Source organism: Rhinolophus ferrumequinum, chromosome 21 (genome assembly GCF_004115265.2).
Source record: "Rhinolophus ferrumequinum isolate MPI-CBG mRhiFer1 chromosome 21, mRhiFer1_v1.p, whole genome shotgun sequence".
Lineage (NCBI taxonomy): Eukaryota > Metazoa > Chordata > Mammalia > Chiroptera > Rhinolophidae > Rhinolophus > Rhinolophus ferrumequinum.
The window spans coordinates 54,013,893-54,034,399 of NC_046304.1; the positions used below are offsets into that span (position 1 = coordinate 54,013,893).

Here is a 20,507-nt window from a genome sequence, read left to right on the forward strand (position 1 = left end):
TAGTTTAGTGTTTATTCAGTGAGAGTGGGAGTCCACCAGGCACCACGGTAGAGATGGACCAACTGGTTCATAACTCAGGAGAGGAGAGAATGGAAATTGATTCCTCCAATAAAAGACCAGAAAAAAAGAAATGCAGCAAAGGGAGGATGGTGTAGCCATCCATTTCACTACCAAGTGACTGGGGGCAACCAGGGAACGTCCTGTTAACAGGACAGCCTGTGACAGGCCACTCCCAGCAGACCTGTCCCTGTCCTGTGGCGTCGGTTCTTCAGGGAACAGTCTGTCCTCTGAGAGGCCAGCCCAGAGCTGTCAGACCCTCCTGAAGCGTGTTCTTTTTTGTGCCCTCAAAAGATAGTAATTAATCATGCATGCAGCTCGTTAATTATGGCTCATTAACTATGCGTGGAGCTCATTCTGAAAGGCCATCTCTGTTGTACTTGGGGGACGATAAGTTTCCTTGGGACAGTGCAGCACTGGGGTGACGTGTTTTCCAGGCTGAGCATAGGACCATGACGGCTTTCATCCTCGCTGTGATTGTCAACAACTACAACACCGGGCAGGTGAGTGGTACGGCTGGTCCCGCCCCGACAGCCTCCCTGCGCCCTTGCAGACTTGTGGCCCAAGCTGCCCTGTTTGGGGAGCGGAGGAGCTGTTGTTCCAAATGCCTAATGAAGCCGTCACCCTTAGGGAGAGGGAGGTGACCGAAACGCCAGCACTGGGGGACGCACGGGGGCAGTGGGGCCTGGGCCCTGTGTTTAGCCAGCCATTCTCAGGGTGAACTGCAGGTGGTGGGATTTAAAGTGAAAGACATTATCGAGATTTCCCCGAGAACCATGGGGGCCGTGACTGTAACCCGCAGCCCGCACCCCTCCCCGGGTGTCCCATTGAGCGCCGTCTGCCTTCCCACAGGAAGCCTGCCTCCAGGGAAACTTGATTGCCATCTGCCTGGAGCAGCTCAGCGACCCCCACCCCTTGCTGCGCCAGTGGGTGGCCATCTGCTTAGGGCGCATCTGGCAGAACTTCGACTCGGCCCGGTGGTGTGGTGTGCGGGACAGTGCCCACGAGAAACTCTGCAGCCTCCTCTCAGACCCCATTCCTGAGGTGAGTCCATCTCCACCCAGTGGCTCCCGGCTAAGAGCGGTCATGGAGCTGGCGGGTGCTGTGTGAAGGGGTGGCGTGGGGACCGCTCTGCCTCATGCTGCCTCGTGTCCAGAAGCTGTCCCCTTCCACAGCCAGTCCCCGGAGCCCCTGTCTCAGTCACTGATAGGTGACATGGTACCTGGCTTGGTCTTTTGATCCCAGAAGTTATTGCCTGTACAGCCTGTCACCAGCCCCTCAAACTGGGGCCGCTGGGGCCACAGGGACCCCTCCCTCTGCCCCCCCACTTCTGATCTGTCCTCACGGGTAGGACTGGGCAGTGAGTACTCGTGAAACCGGACTGAGCTGAGCTGAATCTGGAGGGAGCTGAGACCAGGCGGCCAGCTTGGGCGGAGCTGTGACGCTGCTGTCCCTGTCGTCCTGCAGGTGCGCTGTGCGGCCGTCTTCGCGCTTGGCACATTTGTGGGCAACTCAGCAGAGAGGACCGATCACTCCACCACCATCGATCACAATGTGGCCATGATGCTGGCCCAGCTGATCAACGACGGGAGCCCCGTGGTCCGGAAGGTACGTGTCCCCAGCACCGTGCCGGCCGCGCCTCACAGCGGGTCTCCCACGCGCCCGGGTCCGCCCGCGGCCCTGACTGCAGCAGTGAGCACGCAGTCCCCACCAGCCAGTGTCCTTCTAGAGCGGACCTTTCAATGTTTGCTTAATTCTCCAAAATGCGTTTCTTCCCCAGATACTCGTGTGTTTGCTTCATTTAAGGGCATTTAGCGGGCTGTGTCTCCTGGCAGCTTATAAAATAGGCTCCTTCCTGCCTGGGAGCGACACATACACACCCCATGGAGACAAAAGAACATAGACACCCACAGACAGACGCAAAGGTTTGTGCGTGTGTTCCCCTCCCCGCCCCCGTGTTTGTCAGCGACTCCACAAAACAGTTTATAAAGTTGAAACTCTTATTGTCTGTTTAAGTGTAGAAATATCACAGATGTCCATCCAAGATCTCACACCCCTCTCAAAAGTTGGCTCAGCACAGCCAGACCCCCTCCGTCCCCTGTCACAGGGCCATTAGGGGACCCTCATGGTTTACTGGTCCTGAAGGCTGAGCAGCTGGGAGCCTGGGGAGGGAGGGCTGGGGCCAGGTGTGGCTGCAGCGCTGAGCGGGCAGGAGGGGTGAGGCTGGAGGGCGGTGGCTCCCAGTCCCCAGGCCAGCGTGGCAGGACCGTGCTTTCTGTACAGCGCCGAGTGCTCCCTTCTTTGCACAAATGTTGAGTGTCTTTCGTGTTCCAGGTACAGCGCCATGTCAGGCCTGGGGACCTTGGCTGTCCTTGGGGTGTTTGTGTTCTAAGGGGACCCAGCCAACAGCAGGCCTGTTAAATGAGTCGATGGGGTGACTTTGGCTGGGGCACGCTGGAGACGCGGAGGTCTGGGGGCGCCGGTGGTGGGCAGACAGGGCACCGCCTCTAGCAGCGGTGGGACGCCTCCCTGAGACGTGAGCCTTCTCTGTGCAGAGTCCTCCTGCTCCTGGCGGCTTGCTTTCTCCTCGTTCACAGCTGTGTGCTGACGCTGTCGTGGCACATGGCCCTCTGAGGGAACACAGGTGCAGCCAGCAGGCCCAGGAGACCAGCGCCCGGGGCCTGACAGTCCTGAGCTCCACTCAGACCTGGCACCGCGCTCCGCGGGCTGACCTGCCCCTTCTCAGCCGCCTCTTACGTGGGGCCTCGTTCTGGGACGTCAGCTCTGGGGCCCGAGACATGGCTCTGACCTGTAGCCTGTGACCGGCTGCTGGCATTCAGCAGCTTGTGCAAAATGAGACAAATACGGCTATGACGGCGGGCTTTTCATAGTCGTATGTATTCAATATAAAAAAGGTTACATCCGTTTATGTTTTAGTAACAAAAGTATCCTCTCCTAGATGAGGCGATAATGAGAACAGAGGGTCCAGTTTTGTTTGTTGGCTTGTTTAATGAGCTTACTTGATAAAATCAAAAAGTCAGCAAATTCCTGTCAGGCTCCCTAATCATTTTGAACTTGACCTTGTCCACTAAGCACCAAATCCAGATGCCTGGTCAGCAAGACCCCCACCCCCGGCTCATCAAGAAGGGCCCGGCGAGGGGTGCAGGCTTGTGACCCCCCAGTTTCCACCCACGCCTTTCTCATGGCCTGACGGGGGGCTGGGAGAACGTGACATGACACAGGGACCCCACATCCCTTACTCGCAGCGTCCCCGCTGTCGTCACCTTAGCGAGGACAGCAGAAGGTGTGCGCGTCACTTGTGTCAGCAACCACAGACTCCCCAGGGGTGCCGGTCGGCCTTACCCACATGCTGAGACTGACAGGAAGTATTGTTCCCCATCCCCGGGACCCAGGCCTCTGGGAGACGACAGGGCTCCACCCACCTGGGCCAGGGCGCCTTCTCCCGGAGGTGAGTCCGTGGTGTTCACACGGGCACAGACGCACACATGCCCCAGCACTGCTGTCCTGCTGCGGTTGTGAGCCAAGCTGGACGCTCTGACCGGGGGTCACAAAACAGTCACAGGTAGTTTGGTGTCGGAAACGTGGAGTGGAGGCAGCTCCAGGCAGGAAATAGGCGTGGGGGGCAGTCAGTGCAGAGGCCGCAAGAAGGACCTGGAGGGCGCATGGCCTGGCCTGCCTCATGACCAGGGCAGCTTGGCTGAGTCCCATGGGGCAGTCGTGTGCCAGGCGTGGTGTCTCAGGACCTTCTGGCAACTCACTTTAAAAATGGAGCTTGAGTTGCCGCTCGTCTCTGAAGGGAAAGGCTTCCTTCCTTCCGCAGGCACTTGTTACTCCCCTCCTGTGTGCGCAGCCTGCGTCACCAGGGCTTGGTTACCCAGCCGTGAACCGAACCCTGGCTCTTCCCTTGAGAAGGTGCACTGGGAGGTGGGGGCAGGCTGGAGACCGAACAGACGGATGAATGACATGGCAGGTGGTCGTGTTCAGGAGGAAAGGCAGTGAAGGGGGGATGCCTTCCTGGAGGGGAGCCTGGGTGCAGGGGGCATCTGAGTGGAGGCCCAGAGAAGCAGAAGGGTGAGCGGGGGCTCTAGGGAGGCCTTCCCGGGCAGAACAGCAGGACCGCGGCACAAATTAGTGTGTCCCCAGCCCGGTATGAGCTGTTTCACTCTGCATCGAAGTAACGGGGAAACCAGTGCTTTTTGCAGACGGTACCAGCATCACCTCCATTGGGTGGGGTGACAGATGACTATCTCAGCAGCACGTCAGTTCCTCGCACAGCAAACGTGAGCTGGGCTCTGGTTTGCAGGAGGAACCTGGGACCGAGCCAGGCCAGGTGTGGGCAGGAGCAGAAAGAGGCTGCTCTGGGGTGCAGACTCGGCGCAGTTAGACTCGGGGACCAATGGCGGAGGCAGGGCTGGGGCGCAGAGGGGTGGGTCTGCACAATTCAAGGTTCTCACCTAAGCCGGTAGTTCTGGTTCCGTGGGCACAAGCCGAGAGGTCCCTGGCAGGGCTGAATGGAAGGGCATAGCAGCCGACTGCGGGGCAGGTTGCGTCTGGGGTTTGCGTGTGCTTAGGTGGAGATACACGGACAGCAGTGGGAAGGGCCAGTGGGAACTTGGAGAGAGAGGGGCCACAGCGGAGTAGCTTTGGGAGCAGTCCCCACGTGTAACGGGGAGGCCCAGGAGGGTGTGAGGTGAGGGAGAGGCCCTCGAAGGGGGGCAGCCAGTGAGAGCACCTGGGGCCCGTCCGGAGCCTGCGGACCCCTTGGCGCCTCGGCACAGCTCTCCTGGGCTCGGGGGCTTCCTCACAGGCCTCAGCTTTCTGCTACGTGCTTTTCAAAAAAGACGAGGCTGAAGTTGGAATTGTCTGAATAGTGAGGGGAGAGTCGTCTGCACCGGCATTCCCGTTTTGTGTCCCTGACTCAGCATGTTCAGGCACTGCTGGTGCAGCACGTGTCACTGCCCTGAAGGAGACGTCCATTGTGTCCATGTCCTTGGGCTGAGGCAGAGGCCCGAAAGATCAGGCAGACCTTTCTTCTTGCCTTTTAGCGACTGGAAACTAATACAACTGCAAGTTTTGCGTTTAGTTGAGAGGGCGTGTGGGCTCATCAGGCATGACCTGCTGTCCTGTGCCTGGAAGTCAGACGGCTCGCCAGTGGGTCTGTCGGGAGGTGGCATCAGCCCGGGTCACAGCCCTGACCTTCCCAGTCTGGTGGGGCGTCACTCACACTGGGCCCCTCCACTATCTTCCCCGTGCTGCTCATGCCTCGCGGTCAGCAGGCCCTGTCGGGGTCCCGGTGCCCTCTGTGGAGGTTCCTCATGGCCAGTGGCCTCCGACCTGTGACCTCACTCATTGTTCAGAGGCTTCTGCTCCCACGGGACAGTCCTGAGTCCTCACTGAAAGGGACAGTCCCCGTCGCTGACACGGAGCACAAAGTTCTCTCGTAACCTTTCTTTTTTTGACGGCGACTCAAGCGTCCGGCGTTCACGTTTAAGCCTCGCTGCTTGTGCACAGCCTTTCCCGGCCGCCAGTAAGTGCTGTGTCCCTTCTCCCTCGGCAGGAGCTGGTGGTGGCTCTGAGTCATCTCGTGGTTCAGTATGAAAGCAACTTCTGCACTGTGGCCTTGCAGTTCATGGAGGAGGAGAAGAACTACCCCTTGCCTTCCCCGGCGACCACAGGTACGGACGGCAACCTGACGCCTCACCTGACTGCCTCTGGCAGGCCAGGGACCCTTCGTCAGAACTGTCGCAGCCCCTCAGTTTTGCCAAGACCTAAGCTCAGATATCAAGTGCTGCCAAGTGGCCTTTGATTCTCGTCCTCCCAGGCATTTAGCAGAATAGAAGGGGCGGGAAAGGGGCTGCACTGCACTCGCCTGGACTCTTTTCCTTCCTTTGTACCCTTTTTGGAAATCAAATTGGTGGATATGATGCCAACATGTGGGCTAGGGGCTTAGAGAAGAGCACGTGGCCCCCTCCTGTGATGGGCAACGTGAGGGGTGGGTCTCGCCGGTCAGTGAGTCACGTTCGGCAGCTCCCTGACACATTTGCCTCTGTGCTGGCGGCTTTCTGTTTCGTCCCCCCGGAACTCAGCTGTCTCTGCAAGAAAGAGCTCTCATGCTCCGTGATGAAAGCAGCGCCCCCTTAGTGCACCGGGCGGGGAAGCGGGAATGAGCTCACTCAGGGGGGAGCCGCTGTTCCGGAGGGGGGCATGGAGGCAGCAGACGGGGTCCTGCTGGTGCCAACTCGCACCCCCCGCGGCTCTTGGAGAAGCCACAGTGTCAGGCCTGCTACGCGTGGGCTTTCGTAACTGAACAAGCAACAGACGTGAGGTGGGGTCACCTGCTCCTTACAGCTCCCCCCACACCCTGTCGTTAGTCTGTCCAGCTGAGACCAGCCCCCGTGTGGCAGAGCTCCGTCCTGAGTCGTGGGGCCTTGCATTCGCAGGGAAGGGTTACGTCACCTGTCGTAGCCGCCAGCTAAGAGGGAACGTCTGTCCTCCCCGGGAGCACACCGTGAACTCTCTCTCCTTCTTTCCCACTAGAGGGGGGCAGTTTGACCCCCGTGCGGGACAGCCCCTGCACCCCCCGGCTTCGTTCTGTGAGCTCCTACGGGAACATTCGCGCTGTCACCACAGCCAGAAGCTTGAACAAGTCTTTGCAGAACCTGAGCTTGACAGAAGAATGTAAGAGTCTGGAAACTGGGTGCTGGGGGGGAGGTTGTGTTGGGGCTGTATTTCCTCAGGAACAGGTGCCCGCCCTCCTCTGCCGTCAGTGTGTGCCCAGCTTGCCTGGCGCTCGTGCATCAGTGCCCGCAGTAGCCCGTGGGCCCTGTGCAGGCTTGCAGGAGGGTCCTGAGGTCCCCCGGGCCCCGACGTCTCCCTGGGGAGTGAGGGCCTGGCTCCAGAGGAGCTCAGTGGGGGGGCGGGAGGGGGATCGCACGTTTCAATCTCGTGCCGCCAACTGTGGGACCAGCGGAGGTCCCGGGCGCTCGGCACTGACCGCCGCCGCCTCCGTGTGGTGTCCGGGCAGCCGGCAGCGCGGTGGCGTTCTCCCCCGGGAACCTCAGCACCAGCAGCAGTGCCAGCAGCACCCTGGGCAGCCCCGAGAACGAGGAGTACATCCTGTCCTTCGAGACTATCGACAAGATGCGCCGTGTCAGCTCCTACTCGGCCCTCAACTCCCTCATCGGTGAGCCCCCTGCCCCGACCTCCCCTCCCAGCACAGCACGGTAAACGCCAGGTACACGCACCCCAAAACCGGCTCGGTCGGAGCGTGCAGCCGCCAGGGCCGTGAAAAGTGACAGGAGTGTTTTGCTGTCAGCAGCATGAAAGTCTCGTTCACTTTGATTCTGACCTGATGGCGTTTGACAGGCCGTTCCAGGGCGGTCTGGGCTGGCCAGCTCTGCCTTATGGGAGGTTGCCGGAACCTTCCATCAGTCTCCATCGTGACGAACTTCGTGCTGTAGAACAGGGGCTCTGAGCCGGGGTGGCTGTGCCCCCAGGAGACGTTTGGGTTGTCACAGTAGGGACAGAGCAGGGGCTGCCACCACCTAACAGGCAGGGCCCCACCCCAGAGAGGGGGTCAGTTTGTATAAGACAAAGGTGTGTGTCCTCTGGGTGTCCGGGCAGGACAGGCCTCAAAAATTGTCTGGGCCTCTCAGGGCTTTGTGGCTGGGTTTAAATTCAAGTTCCATGTCTTTGACGGTGGCAGGATTATTCAGGTTGTCTATTTCATTTGACGTGTTATATTTCTAAGATGTCGGTTTCACCTAAATTTTCTCCTTTTTTCCCATAAAGTCGCGCAGAATGTTTTCATGATTTTTTAATCTCTCTGCCTCCTTTTCTTTCCTAGGACGTGTTTGCTTTTTCTCCTTTTTCTTGATTAATCTTCCACGACTTTCATTAATTTCTGTAGCGTTTTCAGCTTTTGCTTTGCTGACTTAGTGCACTGCTATTCCTTTATTTTGTGTTCCAGTGACTTCTTTTCTTATCTTTATTCCCTTCTATTTTCTGTAGTTTTCCTCTCTTGTTCCTTTCAGCTCTGCAGTTGAAAATAAGCCTTGTTTGTGAGCTTCCCCTCTCCTTCTCGTCTGAGTGTTTAGTTTTGTGACTCCCTCTCAGCAGCACTCGTCTGGCACCGCTGGCTCTCACGTTCAGTTCTGAGTTATTTGCTGGTTTCCTTGGAGTTCCCGCTCTGCATCATGTGATAATGTCAACTGTTTCTGGCTCCGTCCTCCTTGGTGGTGTCACGGTCTGAAAGGGGGCAGTCCAGACACCCTGGCTAGTGGCACCTGAGTGAACCACAAGACTCTGGTCTTCTGCTCGCCCTGGAAAGGGACCCGGCCGTCCGCTGTAGTCCCTACAAGGAGGGTCTGTCTGGATGGACGATAGCCCTCCCCAGAGTAGTCAGAACTGAAAGGGGATCCTTGCTCCCCAGATGCACCCACAACAAAGAACTTAGCTCAGAAATACCAACTTGTCCATTTAAATTGTGGTGGCACATTGCAGGTTTGCGCGTTTGGTTGTTTGCTGAAATGCCCCAAGTGCCAGAGGCACAGAGTTTGCATCAGCGTGAGTCCATGTACTGCTAATCACCAGTAAAACATAATGTAGTCTGTGCCCCCGCGAGATGTTTGTTTTGAGCTGGAATACGCTCTCCTAATAGAATTAATTGTAGGTAGTGGTTAAGCCCCCAGGCTGGCCCTCGGGAGCCTTTGAAAACGTAGGTCTGTATGAACCCACATTCTGTTCCTGTTTCCACTGAGATATCCACAGTGGAAAAATGTTAAATGATGGGAAGGAGGAACAGGGCCGTGCAGTGCTGTCAGTCCCGCGGTTCTCCACAAGCCCCGCCCAGCTCCCCGTACCCGCTCTGCACCCCTCCCTCCTGCCCCAAAGTCAAGGTGTGACCTCTGCCTGCCAACATTCACGTTAGCCAGGGGCCCGGACAGTGCAGAACGTGAGCTTGGCGGCTGGAACAGCCTCTGAGGCGCAAAAGCAGCTGCAGACGGCGTGTGAGCCAACGAACACGGCTGTGTTCCAGTAAAGCTTTATTATGAGCTGAAGTTCCATTTCATAAAACGTCCACATGTCACAAAATATTCTTTCTTTTGATCTTTTCCCCAACCACTTAAAAAGTGTAAAACTCCGGGCAAGCCATCCAGAAAGCAGCAGCTGCCTGTGGGGTTTGGCCAGGCCGCCGCGCACCCAGCGCACCCATCGGCCCGCCCCTCCTGGGCCCAGGGGTAGCCCCACGACGGGAACAGAGAACATTCTCTGCCTGCTCTTTCTCGTTCGTTCATTCAACAAATATTTTGTAGTGCCGGGGGCACTTCGGGTGGAGGAAGTGAACGTTGGAGGGCCGCAGCCTTTGGTGCTGCTGTACCCAGCCCTGGGAATCTCCAGTCCCTGCCCCGGAAGTGTGCGTTCTTCCCACCTGGCTGGGGGGGTCACCGTCCCCGCCCTCCCCCTGCGGCCCAGCCCTCAGCACCTTCAGAGCCACAACAGCCTCCCTGCTGCTACCCCAGCCAATCCTCTTCGCGGGCGGGCGTGTGGCAGTTCTGCAAACTGGTCCTCCTGCTCCCAGACTGCCTTCATCCTTCCTCCTTCCTCATCACGGGCGTCTAGGTGAGGTGCCTTGGAGCAAACGTGTCCTGCGCCCCCCCCCCCACATGTGCTGAGGTCAACCTTAATCCACTTGGCAGCCCTCCGTTCTGACACACAGCTGGCCCTCAAGACGAGAATCAAGTCAAACCTGGCCGCCTGCGCTTGCCGGAATGCAGTGCCTTCCCTTTGTGAAGTGCGACCACAGCCAAGTATTAAACTCTTGTCCTCACGGGACCATTGAGAACCCCCATCTGAAGGTCCCAGCTCCTGCGGCATCCCCTCCCTCTGGGTGGCTTAAATGCCGTGTGGCAGCCTCCGTGAGCTGGCGCAGGCAGAGAGGGTGCATTGCAGCCCTGGTGTTTCCGTTGTTAACTGGCCGGTCCAGTGTTTGGTGCTGTGCCTCTGAGGTGCTCCTGGGCGTCCTGGGCGGGCACGTGTGGCCCGGCCCCTGTCAGGACACAGCGCTCTCTGCTGAGTGAAGATCGGTTTAGTCCTGGTACTGAGGGGACGCTGACCTTGGCGGGGTCAGCGGTGCAGACTCCCTGTGACCTTTGAGGCCACATCAGGTTGGAGAGCGCAGCACCGCTGAGGACAGCAGCAGGGGTCCCGTGTCCCGTGAGTGAGTGGGCGCGGTGGCCCCCGCCTCCGACCGCCTCACCACCGGTCCCTCTTGTATGCAAAATCCGGGTCCTGGACGTATTTGCTGCAGAAAACTGAGTTTTATCTTTATGTTATTCAAATCTTTGAAAACTTGAGGGGAAAAGTTTCAAAATGAGCTGGAGTTGGGAGTGTTGAGAAGACGAACCAGCCGTGTGGGAAGTCAGGTCACTTGCGTTCTGTGAGACAGCGCTCACGCCCGCCCGCCCGCCCGCCAGAAGCAAGTGCTCGCGTGAGAGTTTAAGTTCACAACCTGCACAGAAGCCCAGCACTCACAGTGCTCACCTCTTTAAAGCCACTTTCGTTTCAACCAATGAACAGCAACCTTTTTAGCCTCGTTCACGGAATTCTATGGAAGAGGTTTCCAGAACCACGGCAACCTAGGACGTCCGGGGTCCTGTCGTGTCCCACAGAACCGCCCGCCTCCCTGGGCCTCACACCTGACTGACCCCCGGAGGTGGGAAAGGGAAAGGGTGAGGAGACGCCCTGACGCTGGTGTTCAGACATCAGGCCACCGTGGTGTGTCCTCTGCCCGACGAGCCGCCTTCCCTGTGACATCACACGCTGCACTCCTCCTGGCCCTGGGACCAGCTGAGCGCCATCCCCTCGAGCAGCAGCCGCGGCCTGTGCTCCGTCTCCCCCATCCCTGCTTCTTGGTGGCTGTCTGGTCCCAGCCGTGCTGAGGGAGCCGGGTGGGGCTTCATTTCTGTTCTGGGGACTCAGGGCAAGAGGGGTGTGATGACAGGTGCATGCGTTGTCCTGCCGAAAAATTCCCGTCCCCAGAGCACTTGCAACAACATATATCAGAGGCCCAACTTTCATGGGTCTGCTAAACTCAGTGACAGTTTGTAGCGTTTAAAATGTGTCACCATGGTGATAAGTCCACGACAGAGCTGAGGCTGGCAGGGAAGCCCAAGAGTCAAACTCGGCGCCCACCCAGAGCCCTGCCCGTCACCAGCTGCGTCCTCTCCCGACCCCCAAACCCAGATTCGGTGTGAGGCTGGCTTCAGATACTGACTGCCCCCTGCCCAGAATCTGGGGATCGGGACGACTCCCCTCAGAGAGAAGATGGAAGCAGAGACCAGGCCGGGAGCCCGGGCACTGCCCAGATGACCGAGGCCAGCGGAGAGGAGCCGTTTCCCACCCGGGCCTCTGGGAGCCAAGCGTGTCACGTGTCCGTGGACGGCAGTGTGGCCGGCAGAAAACAGTCTGTGCCTGCCTTTTTCCCCTGCCGCCCCGAGGCGCCAGGAAGCACTGGCCACAGCATCCCTGGCCAACCCCGTACCACTGGGAGAGGCCAGTCCTGGCTCTGGGTTTCGGGCAGTGGACAGAGGTGCTGGTTTCTTCAGAGGAACTGGAGGAAAGCAGAGATCTATGAGCAAGAAGGATGATGGCGGGGACCAGCGCGCCTGTGGTGAAGGCCTGGCCACGAGACTGACTGTCCCACAGCCAAAGCCCCAATTAAAGGCCATCACTCAGCGTGCCGCGCGGACACGGAGAAACACCACTGGGTTTCATGGGCATGCCGGCTGCCTCAGGAGCAGGACTCCATCTTTGGGTCCCCTCGGTGCTGGGACAGGTCCTCACCTCCAGCAGGCAGAGGGGGGACGTGAGGGTGTCCTCCTACGGGGGCCCCAGTGACAGGGTCACCACAGAGCAGCAAACACAGCAGCCCGGGTCCTGGGAACTGGCTCCTGGAGGGGCAGGCGCTCTCGGCCCAGTCCCCGGACCACATCAGAGTAGGTGACCCCTGGAAGATGACATGGCGGCAGCTCCCACCTCCTGTGGAACTTTGGGCTCCTTTCTCCGAGCTGCTCTGCCAGCCGGGGGACGTCAGGGACCCGGAGTTGCCACAAAGCTCTGAGCAAATTTCCCTTCGTCGTGGACATTGCTCTGAAAAATAAACCCTAAAACCATTGGTTATAATCTTTTATTACTTTTAGTCTAGACATGAAAATAGGTTCTTAGTGCTCATAGGGAGTTCAGCGAGTGCCAGACAGGCGCCCTTTCTGAGGATGTCACAGCCACAAGCCTCCTGGGTCCCTGTCCCCTGAGGGGTCACTCCCAGGGGCTCCACTGTCCACACTGCCCAGATTCGAAATGTACAGCAGCTGGACAGACGGCCCAGGCGCGTTGCTGAGAGGCCGCGAGGAACTGCGGTGCCAAACCGAGGAAGACAGTGAGGTCGGGACGATGGTGTCGCCCCATTTCATGCTTTCCCTGGCACGTGGCTACACCATTCGCTGTGGCCAAAGACAGACTAAAATGAGACTCGATTCCCTGCTGAATGGCAAACAGTGTTGCATAAAAGAGGAAGTCTCCCGCAGGAGTGTCAGCGCAGTCACAGCCGCTGTTTCCAGGTAAATGACAATGACAGTAACGTGCCTGCCCTTTGGTGCGTGGCACGGCCCCCTTCTCTGGGCTGGACCTGTGCACTGCCCCCAGGCCTGCGTCTGTCACCCCCACATTAAGGCCCGAGGCCACACAGCGGGGGAAGGGGCGGAACTGGGACCGCGTGCGCCACCCTGCACCCTCCTCCTCGTCTGCACCAAGGGCACCACCGACGAGGGTTCTGTGTGCTGGGCCTGCTCTCGGATGACAACGGGAAGTGTGCCTCCACCCTGGTGCCCGTCCCTCCCTCCCCACCGTGTGCGAGGACGAGGGTCTGTCACCTGCAGCCAGGCTGAGAGTCACTGCACAGCACGTCGTCACCATTGTCCTGTCACGGCTCCCTGTTGCACGACGACCACGCTTCAGGGAAGCTGGTGCCATGTGTCCTCTGAGCCCAAGAGCAGTAGAGGAGAAAATCCACACGGTGGCCGTGGTGAGCTTGAGTCGCCGTGAGAGGTCCCTGGTGCACCTGTGATGGAGAGGGGCTGCCTCCCTCCCGCGTGGGGCTCCTTGTCTGTGAGCGCTGCACACGTGGAAGCCACCTGTCCCCTGCACAGCTGTCCTGCGAGCAGACTCGGAGAGATATCCTCCTGCCCGCCCGCCTCCTCTCTAAAAGAAATGAAGTGTGCGGACACCTGCTGGTCCCCATGTAACATAGCACAGCCCTATTGGCGGGCCATCTGCAAGGACGAAGAAGTAGACCATAGGAAATTTTCCCAGAGGTTCTGGACCAATTTTGCCAGTTTCCTTAGACTTTGGTCATGAATCTAGACAATGTCACAGAGACATGGAGTTGGAGAGTTGGAAGGTTTTTGTTCTGTTTCTAAGCTGAAGGGTGCCGGACAACAGCGTGTGGTTTGCGTGGATCGGTCACCGAAGCACAGGGTCCCCTGCAGGGGAGAGTGAGTTTGCCAGACACATTCCACCTCACTAGAGGCCAGGTGTGCCCTGGGCCAGAGTTCTAGAAATGCACCCCTCCTGACTCCGTGCCGGCATGAAGCCCCCCTTCCTTGCACGCAGGAAACACCCAGAGCTTGCTGCTGAGTACACGCATGGATGAATGGGCGCGTGCAGGGGATAGTTCTTGGAATACCTTTCCTCTGGCCATAGGACATCCCCTCACCTCCAGTGCTGCTGTTCTGGGCCCGGCCCCCTCTTGGGCAGTTGGGTTTCCATGTCGTCACCTGGAGGCCAAGGCAGCAGCCAGCACCTCTTGGAACCACAGCTGGACTGGTGCTGCCCACACGCTGGTGTGTTAAAGCCACTGGAGGAATGTGGTGAGCCCTTCTTGGGGTGCAGTTTTCACAGTGTGACCCCGGGAGGGCAGCCATGCCCTGATGAGCTGAGGACACGTCTTCATGCACCTCCGTCACTGTGCGGGCGTCAGGTGAGCTTGCACAGGCGCCCACCGTGCACGCAGAAATCCACACTGTCCCAGGTTAATGGAGATGCCGTAGTGCCGCCTTCTGTTTACAAATCTGAGGGTGTCAGTTGAGGTGAGTTCAGACCTATCCATGTGCGTCTACGTGGGACCCCTGCAGGGGACTGACTCTTACTCCCAACCTGCATCCAGTCTCTTTGCTTCAAGTGTGTCATAAAACCCAGTCTGTTTGAATAATCATGTTCACTACGAAACACTCTCCTCCGACGACACCTGTAGTGTGTAAAGTCCTTGGTAAACACCGGAAGGGGCCTCACTGTGGGTTGGCCGGTCAAACGACATGGAATCGTGACTTCCTCGCGGTACTCTTTGAATCTCCATTGTTCACTTACATGCGGCGGTCTCCTCACTGGCCCCCTGTGCCCCCCAGGAACGCACAAGGGCACCCCATCAGCACCCGCTGTGCTCTCCACTCGACGCCCCTCCCTCCTGCAGCCAGCCTTGGCTCAGACGGCTCCCTCTGCCAGCATCGCCTTTTTTCCTTCTCTACCCGTCCAGATCCAACATGGTGCAGATGTCAGTTTCATGGCCCCCTCCTCCCAGGGGCACGTGCCCTTGCCTCACCCTGCCTGTCCCCACGCCCAGGAGCTGCTCAGCCCGCTGCCCGCCACCCCAGCATTACCCCTGATGTGCACGTCTAGGTGTGGGTCAGGCTGTTTCTCTGAACCCTCGTGTCTCCCTCGGCTCTGTGTCTTGGTTCACTGTTTGCTCCGCTGACCATCCCTCCACTCCCACAGGCCCACTCTGTGCCTGTTGGTCAGGCCTTCTGGCTGTCACCTGCGGCTGGAACTATGAGGATCCAACAGCCCAGCAGCCGTCACGGGGTCAGGTCCTCAGGAAGCCTTCCTTCCCTCCCCTCCTGTCCACGACTTCCCTGTCACGTGTTTCTGGCCTATTTGTCTGGGCATCTGGCCTAAAGACAGGCCTCTGTGTAGAAAACACTCAGGAAATGTTGGAGGGCTCAGGTCACGTCACGCACACCTGTTGTGATTTCCTGGGCGTAGGGGACCATGCAGCATGTGGTGTGTGGGGGAAAAAACTCAGTGAGTGGCAGAGCCCTGTGTATGGCGTGTGGCCTGCCCTCCAGCCTACACGGCTCGCTCAGTTATGGCAGCTCCCGGAAATCTAAACATGAATCAAGCACCATGGGAGCTGGATGTGGCCCTGGCAGCTCAGGCATTCAGATGAAGTCCCGCCCTTTTCTGACTCCCTTTTCCTTCTAGAACGATCCAGCCTCAGAAGAGGAAGTCGTGTAACCAAGCCTGTGTACTGACCGGCGTCCCTGACTCTCTAGTCCCGTCACCAGAATAGGGAAACGGGGCTTCCCTCCCTGATCGCAAGGGCAGGTTTTCAGGAAAGGAGCCTCTGCAGCAGCCGTGGCAGCTGTTTGCTCCTGAGACGTGTCCCATTTCTCTTTCCTAGGCGTTTCTTTTAATAGCGTGTACACGCAGATGTGGAGAGTCCTGCTGCACCTGGCCGCAGACCCCTACCCCGACGTTTCCGACTTGGCCATGAAAGTCCTCAATGGCATCGCCTACAAGGTACGTGGGCGGCGTCTTCCCTGACGCCCGCAGCTGCGCCTGTCAGTCACGAGTGTTTGGGCGGGGACTCCGGGCGCATTTGGGTCCCCCCACCACTTAGCAGACCAGACATTTACAAGAGCCCCTGAGCTCTGCCTCCACGTAGCCCCTCAGGGCACATTTCACTGCCTCTGCCCGTCTGTGCATGTCAGGGCACCAGGAAATGAGGCGAGGCCGCCATTCTTTCTTGTGAGCCACTCGCTGTCTGTATGATCTATAGTGATGTCCCCTTTCCGTTCCTGATACCAGTAACTCACCACTTCTCTTACTCCCAACCGTTCTGGCTAAAGGAAACTTTGTAAAGCTCGCCCTTGTGGTTTCATCATTGTTTCTCTGTTGTTTTTCATTTTCCATTTCATGGACACCCGCTTTTTTGTTACTTCTTCTGTTTACTTTGGGTTTCATTTGCTCCTCTGATTCTAACTTGTTAAGATGGAAGCTTCGGTCATTGATTTTAGTCCCTTCTTTGGGAGCTATAAACTCTCCCAGTCCTTCTTATGAGCTCTTGGCATTATTTGTGCTTCCAATCGTCCTTTCCCCAGCCTTCTGGGTTTTCACCCCACCGCCGAGCAGAGTGCTGAGTCAAAGACTTGAGGGGCCTACCCTACAGACCTGGGAAGCCCTCTCGTCTCTACGCTGTGCCACGTGAATACCAGCCACCCTGGCTCCCACGGGGCTCCTGTCTGTCTCCTCTGCTCGCTAGACTGCCAGCTCCATCTGCGTCCCCCTCCCTGTGCCGCGGCCTGGACTGCCAGAGCCTGCATTTGTTCCCGTCTCTCAGAGGACAGGACCACAGTACCCAGTGGCCAGTGTCTGAAAACAGCTATTTCATTTTTTATTTTCTGGTTTTCCAGTTGTTTATGGAAGTTGGACAGTTTACATGGTAGTTCATCTTCCATTAGTGGCACTAGAAGTCATTCATGATGGCATTTAAAAATTTATTTTTGTAACTAATAAAATTTCAAGGTTCTAGACAAGTTGCAGGAAGAGTAAAGGAAGTATCGTCACGGGGTGCCATTTACCTAGTGGTGTCTCCATCCTCGTGTAACCCTGATCACCATCGGGGTTGTCCTCAGGATACCACTGCCTGAGGTCACAACTCATAAGAATATTTTCTAAAGTCTGGAATCTGTGTCTTTCACTCCTAGTTCATTATTTTTTGATGGGAAAGGAAGGTGGAGAACCCAGGAAAGGCGTGACATGAGGCCTCACAGGCCCCCAGAACCACGATAGCCTCTGAAAGGTGCCCTCAGAGACGCCTAGGATTCTGGAAGATTCAGGGCTGAAAATAGTCATACCCACCTGCTCCGTATCAGGGAAAACAAGTCTTAACCATTTACCACTGCTCTTTCAAACTCAAAAGTAGCCTCTCCCACTTTTAGTTTAAAATGTCAAAGGTGGGTTTTAAACAGTTGTTTCCACTTACATTCTCTAAAGCTTTGTATGGACTTTGATGAGTGTTTTAAGTTTTAGAATTTATGTTCAAACAAAGCAGAGGCTGCCCAGCCACCCGACCCCCTTTGCCTGAGAGCCTGTGACCCACGGATGGGTCTGGCGGCCTTTGTCTTTGAGGCAGAGGGCAGCCTCCTGGCCATGTCAGGGCAGCTGGAGGCCAGCACTAGGATGGTTTGGTCATTTCCCCCAATTAATTTAGCTTTTTGGTTATTTTGGTCATGATAAAAGCAGTATTTGGCCTACATAGTTTTATTTTTCAGTGGCTCTTATGCATTTAATTTTACTAAAAATCAACCCGAGTTCTTTAACAATATGATGTCAGTGCCTAATCTTGGAATTTCTCAGCTATAGGTTTGAGATGGCAGACCTGACCCCAGGTCGTTAGGAACCTCTCCAGACCATGTCTGCATGTTCTTTGAGTGTGTGTAGCCATGAGCCAGAAATGCCACTCAGGCCACTTGAAGGAAGTCCCATGTGTGACCTCCTGTACCAGGCAAAGCTACGCTGGCAAATCACGGCCTCTGGGAGCACGGCCTCTGGCCTTTGAACAGCGCTGCACGGAAGCCCTAGCAACCCTTCAGGGCATGTGGCTCTCTGCCTGCTGTGCTGGTCTATAGCCACACATGTCTCAGTGTCCCTCGGCTGTCACTCCCACAGGCACGCCCGAGCCAGACGGACAGAGTGGGCTTCCTCTGTTATTCACGATCCCCAGAGACCTGGTGATGACACGACTCAGCCTGTGTGTACATGTGTGTCTGTGTGTATCTGTGTGTGTGTGTGTGTGTGGCGTGTGTGTATTTTTAAGAGGAAACATTGCTACTGAAGGATTTAAGCATACACATTAAGGAAATCCTTGTCTTCAATGTAGTTTCAATAGTCTTATTTTCTGCTCCAGTGACTAATGAGGGGATTACATTTCAATTTACAAAAAGAGAGGCCTATTTTAGACATCTAACTCTGAGGCCACATTTTTGTTCCTCGTAAACAGCCTTGTTCCTGTGGAATGTCCCACAGAATTCTGTGTCAGACACAGAAACTGTCACCAGCTGTATAGGAAAGAACCCACACAGTGCAAGAGCCATGCCTAGTTTCACATGTTTATATCCTCTCTCCATGGGCTTGGGGTTTGCGTTTTGCTTGTAGTTTTTGTTTAGAAAATTTCTGACTGCGTAGAAGTAAAAAGAAGACTATAATGATCGTCAGTAACCCGTGTCAGCCCCAGAGACACCCCCCTTGGCCACTTCTGCCGTCCGTGGTTTGGGGATCACACTAGAAAAGAAATTTCAAGCTGCAGGTATTCAAATGTAAGGGTCGTGTGTAGCAATAATCACCATTTTTAATGTTTGTGAGAAAATGTAACTACTCACCTGAAAACAGGACCGCAGCCCCTGCCAGGCTGGGCACAGAAGCAGCCCCAGGACAGCCGGTCCCCCAGGACTGGGACTCGGTGTCTCTATTCACGCTGAGACTCTGCTGTGGGCCGTCTCAAGGGGCCGGCTCAGGTGCTCCTGGCCACAAGGTAAAGCAGTGGCTCCCCTGGGACAGCACAGGCTATGGCCGTGGGTCCCGTTCCAGCTGCCAGGTACTTCACACCCCCAGCTTCCATTTCCTCACTGCAGGGATCGCTGTACACTGGCCCCCCAGGCCACTGGAGACTAAGAGTGGCGACCCCCGCGTCCGGCCTGCGTGACGACGCACAGGCGGCAAAGCTAGTCTATTACTGTCACCTTCCCGGTCCTCACTGCCCTCTATGAAAATGGAAGGAGTCAGACTCCGGCCTCACCGATGCCAGAGCTCTTCCTGTGGGGCCGGGGTGGCCCGTGCTGCGTCCCCCGCCCCCGTGACTCCCCGACAGTAACTAGTAAGCACTTCTGTCGTCACCACCGTTGTTTCTTACACTCCCTAGACTGAGTCCCAGAAGGAGATGTATTTGTCTAGGAACTGCAGTTTATGGAAAAGTCCCTTGTTAGGTCAACAGAATCATGTTTCTATGGCGTCTGTTCTCAGTGACCAAGCAGCCAGTGGGCTCCGTGTCATTCTCAGCCCAGCAGCTCTCTGGATAGTCCTGTGGGAACCAAGCACTTCTCACGATCCGGATCCTTGATACACAGTCGACAGGGACACTTCTGAAATGTTTCACACCCCCCACCCTCCCCACCCCCGAGAGAGGGCAGCCACACGCCTGCCGTGGGGTCCTGAGCCCTGACTGACTGAGGTCCAGGTGGGCACCCACAGTCCACACCATCCACGCTTCTCATGCCATTTTCTCTGCATTGGGTCTCCGTGTCCTGTGAGGTGACATATTCTGGTTGAGGAACAAAGAGAGTCAAGAAAGCACTTGGGAGCTGGAGCCGGGCTTCCTGCAGCCCAGGCTCCTGTGAGAGACCCCCCCACAACTGCCGGGGCAGGAGCAGAGGGGTGCATACGTGCACGTCACTGCGTTGGCTTGGGGCTGAGAGGGGACGTCTGACCCGAGGAGTCAGTGGCTAACAAAGCTGTGTTGCCCCCGCAGAGAAGCTGACTCGGGGCCAGAACCCCGTTGGCCTCCCCCTGACAGGGCCCTGCTTCGGAAGGGGTCTCTCCAGTCTTCTTGGGGGGCATCTGCTCGGCAGCCCGAGTTTCAGTGCAGCCTGGGGTTGGGAATGGGGGCTCCCAGTGGGCTCTTGAAGTCCTACAGACGCAGCAAACACACTGTCATTCTCTGTCCTTTTCCTGGCACTGCGCTCCCCGTCCAAACGACCAGCCGGAGCAGAGGGAGCCTCCCTGGAGAGCCTCTTCCCCGGCTGGTCACCCGCTCCTCGAGCAGCCTGCCCACACCAATGCCTCAGGCAGGCGGATCTGCGTGGCCTCCTCCCGGGGGCCGCCTCCCCACACCCAGCACAGAATCAGTGCTGAGTCAGTGTTTGTTGGGCAGATAGCAATCGTTAGGCTCGGGAAAACTCCATCTATGCCCGAAACCCCCGCCAGCAGCGGGAGGGCTGTGGTCAGGGGATCTAGCCCGTGGCGTACCCAACGCTCTCAGAATTTCCACAATTGCTGCAAAGTCACGGTGTGGCAGCAGCCGTGGGCATGACGTGCGTTAAAGCAGGGCTGTCTGTTGGCCCTGCAGGGGCGTGGGTTCCACCCGGGGCTGCCCCCCACCACCCCGAGACTGCGTCACCGCCGGCTCCCACTTGAGCCTCCTTGGAGGGGGCAGAGGAGGAAGCAGGCAGAGGGGGAGGGCCCCGCGGGAGCCCCCGGCACAGAGCCTGTGCTTTCAAAGGTGTGCGCATGCTGCTGACGTCTTCAGCCCCAGAAGTTTCGTA

The 20,507-nt window shown here is 57.3% G+C and overlaps 1 protein-coding gene across 2 annotated transcripts in view; it reads left to right on the top strand.

Annotated features, from left to right (window-relative positions):
• The window catches only part of RPTOR (regulatory associated protein of MTOR complex 1), a 290,023-nt gene that overhangs the window by 235,699 nt on the left and 33,817 nt on the right, over nt 1–20,507 (top strand). For both annotated transcript variants that reach the window (XM_033089438.1, XM_033089439.1), the window contains exons 15-21: nt 495–560; nt 910–1,101; nt 1,525–1,665; nt 5,636–5,753; nt 6,616–6,756; nt 7,103–7,261; nt 15,590–15,708. In XM_033089438.1, the coding sequence (XP_032945329.1) occupies nt 495–560; nt 910–1,101; nt 1,525–1,665; nt 5,636–5,753; nt 6,616–6,756; nt 7,103–7,261; nt 15,590–15,708 (936 nt within the window). The remainder of the gene's footprint in view (nt 1–494; nt 561–909; nt 1,102–1,524; nt 1,666–5,635; nt 5,754–6,615; nt 6,757–7,102; nt 7,262–15,589; nt 15,709–20,507) is intronic.